This window comes from Mandrillus leucophaeus, unplaced genomic scaffold, assembly GCF_000951045.1.
Source record: "Mandrillus leucophaeus isolate KB7577 unplaced genomic scaffold, Mleu.le_1.0 Scaffold414, whole genome shotgun sequence".
Taxonomy (NCBI): Eukaryota; Metazoa; Chordata; class Mammalia; order Primates; family Cercopithecidae; genus Mandrillus; species Mandrillus leucophaeus.
This window is the reverse complement of record NW_012104410.1, coordinates 94667-97082: the sequence shown is the minus strand read 5'-3', so window position 1 is coordinate 97082 and position 2416 is coordinate 94667. Positions and strand designations below refer to the sequence as shown.

The 2416-nt window shown below is 41.5% G+C and overlaps 1 protein-coding gene across 1 annotated transcript in view; it reads right to left on the bottom strand.

Annotated features, from left to right (window-relative positions):
- Positions 1-2416, bottom strand: part of PCBP2 (poly(rC) binding protein 2) — a 52924-nt gene that overhangs the window by 16306 nt on the left and 34202 nt on the right. The window contains exon 10 of the mRNA XM_011992564.1: positions 1451-1525. Coding sequence (XP_011847954.1) covers positions 1451-1525 — 75 coding nt within the window. The remainder of the gene's footprint in view (positions 1-1450; positions 1526-2416) is intronic.

The following is a 2416-nucleotide window of genomic DNA, read 5'->3' as shown; positions in this document are numbered from 1 at the left end:
AGTAAGGTACTAAACTGACTCCAGGTTAACACTGTGACATAACCGGCCTTCCTGTGAAAACTCTCGTAACTACACAACAAACTAAATCCCTAAAAACTTGTTCATTTTTATGCCAATTCAACAGAATGTGAATGAGATGGACTCCCAAGTTTATGCTTGCCCTCTAAATGGCTCCCAGATCAAACGCAAATAAGATGGAACTAGTTAACTAAATATGCTTATAACAGACCAACCCCAAGTGGGAAAAGGTTTTGAGCAATGCACTTGCTTAGGCAACTACCAAAATCAGTCACTATTTCAACCTGAATCCCAATACAGTTGTCCCTAGGTTATTGGTGGGAGATTAGTCCTAGGATCCCCCCATAGAAACAAATATCCATGGATACTCAAGTCTTTTACATAAAATGGTATAGTACTTGCATATAACCTAAGCATATCCTCCCATATAATCATCTCTACATTACTTATAATATCTAATACAATGTAAATGCTATGTAAATATTTGTTATACTGTATTGTTTAATGACAAGACAAAGCCTGTACGTGTTCAGTACAGATGCAACCACCCATTTTTTTCCCTGAATACTTTTGTTCTGAGGTAGGCTGAAGGTGGAACCCACAAAGGGCCGACTCCGTTTTAAAACCTGACCTACCTACTCCTCAAATACAATCAGAGCATAGGACTAAGTCCTCATCAATGCTTCTGTCGTAATAATCTAACTTCAGAATAGTCCATGTGCCAAAGATCAAGAGTTTAGGTTGATGAGGAAGGAGCAGAGAGAGGCCATGTTGGTGCTTTGGTGTTCTTACTCTAACACGAAATGTCACAGCACCACAGTCCAACACGCTCACCCCCTTCTATTCTTGCACACTGAACTCTTACCCCAGCTGATTTCAGTTATGCCATGTGGGTTCAAACCAGTGTTCATGAGGTTAAGAGCCTAGGGGACAACACACTGGAGTTTGGGAGTGAAGGGGTAGGAGTAGGGGAGGTGAGGTGGAGGGAAGGGGAAGTTTGTAGGACACTCAAATTCAGGACCCCCAAATTTTGAGACCACCATCCAGAATCTCCTTCAGAGGTCCGATTCTTTGCTACCTTTTATTTATTTAGACCTCTAAATATCACCCCACACACATAAAACATGGATGGGGTGGGGACAGGGAGAGAAGCAGAGACAGTAAGGCAATTCAACTCTTATATTCTAACCCAACCCACCTTAAGTAACCAAGTAAGTTACCTCTTCCGAGTGCCTACAAAACTTCCATTGCCTGCTAAAAATTAAGGCATTCAGCTTTCTCCAGTACAAAAAATAAAACTAAAAGCAGGTCAAACTATGGCCAGAGTATAGGTTTCAGCAAGCATGCAGAGTGGCTTGGTGTGATGCTGGCAAAGTTGACATTTCATATATAATCTCTGTTCATTCTAGCCCACCAATAAGAATTTTCTTACCTGACCACCTGCAAAGATGACCGGAGAGCTGGACGGCTTGGGCCGGTACGGGATGGTCACGCCCTTCGGGGGGGACTGGGAGAGAGTCAGAGGGGAAAAAAACAAAAAGAGATAAGGTTTCAAAGCTGCTTCAGCTGTGTGGCTTTAGCGCACACAGGTCAGTTAAATTAAAAACTATTTCCATCCCTTTACCTACCAAATTGTCTCTGGCTAGATCTAATCTCAAATCATCTACTAAACGTTATTTGCCTTTAATGCAGTAAGTCCAAGGACTACACAATTGAAACTAATTCTCATCAAGGGAGATGTCCATGTAATAATCTTCGGCACTATTTCCAAAATTTTAGATAAATTTAATGAACATGAAAAACTGTTGAACACATACATTTTAGTTGGTAATTTTTAGTATCTCACAATTTTTTTTGGCCTGAATAGGAAATAAAGCCAAAATTGGAAGTAAAATACTCAAGTGTTATGTCCAGAGTAATACAGACACTATCTATAAATAGTTCAAAGGCCCAATCAAGGTTTTTCTAATCTCTACTTGAAAATTCCAGTTTCCAGGCCGGGTGCATCGGCTCATGCTAGTAATCCCAGTACTCTGGAAGGCTGAGGCGGGTGGATGGCTTGAGCTCAGGAGTTCAAGACCAGCCTGGGCAACATGACAAAATCCCATCTCCACAAAAAATTAAAAAAATTAGCCAGGTGTGGTGGCGCATGCCTGTAGACCAAGCTACTGGGGAGACAGGTGAGAGAATCGCTTAAGCCTGGTAGGCAGACTTTACAGTGAGCCAGTATCGCGCCACTGCACTCCAGCCTGGGTGACAGAGTGAACCCATCTCTCACACACACACACACACACACACACACAAAATAAAAAAAGAAAAAATTCCAATTTCTCACCAATGAAACCAACTCCATATCACAAATCTGAAAAGGCTTAATTTTCCTGAATTTTGCTAGTTT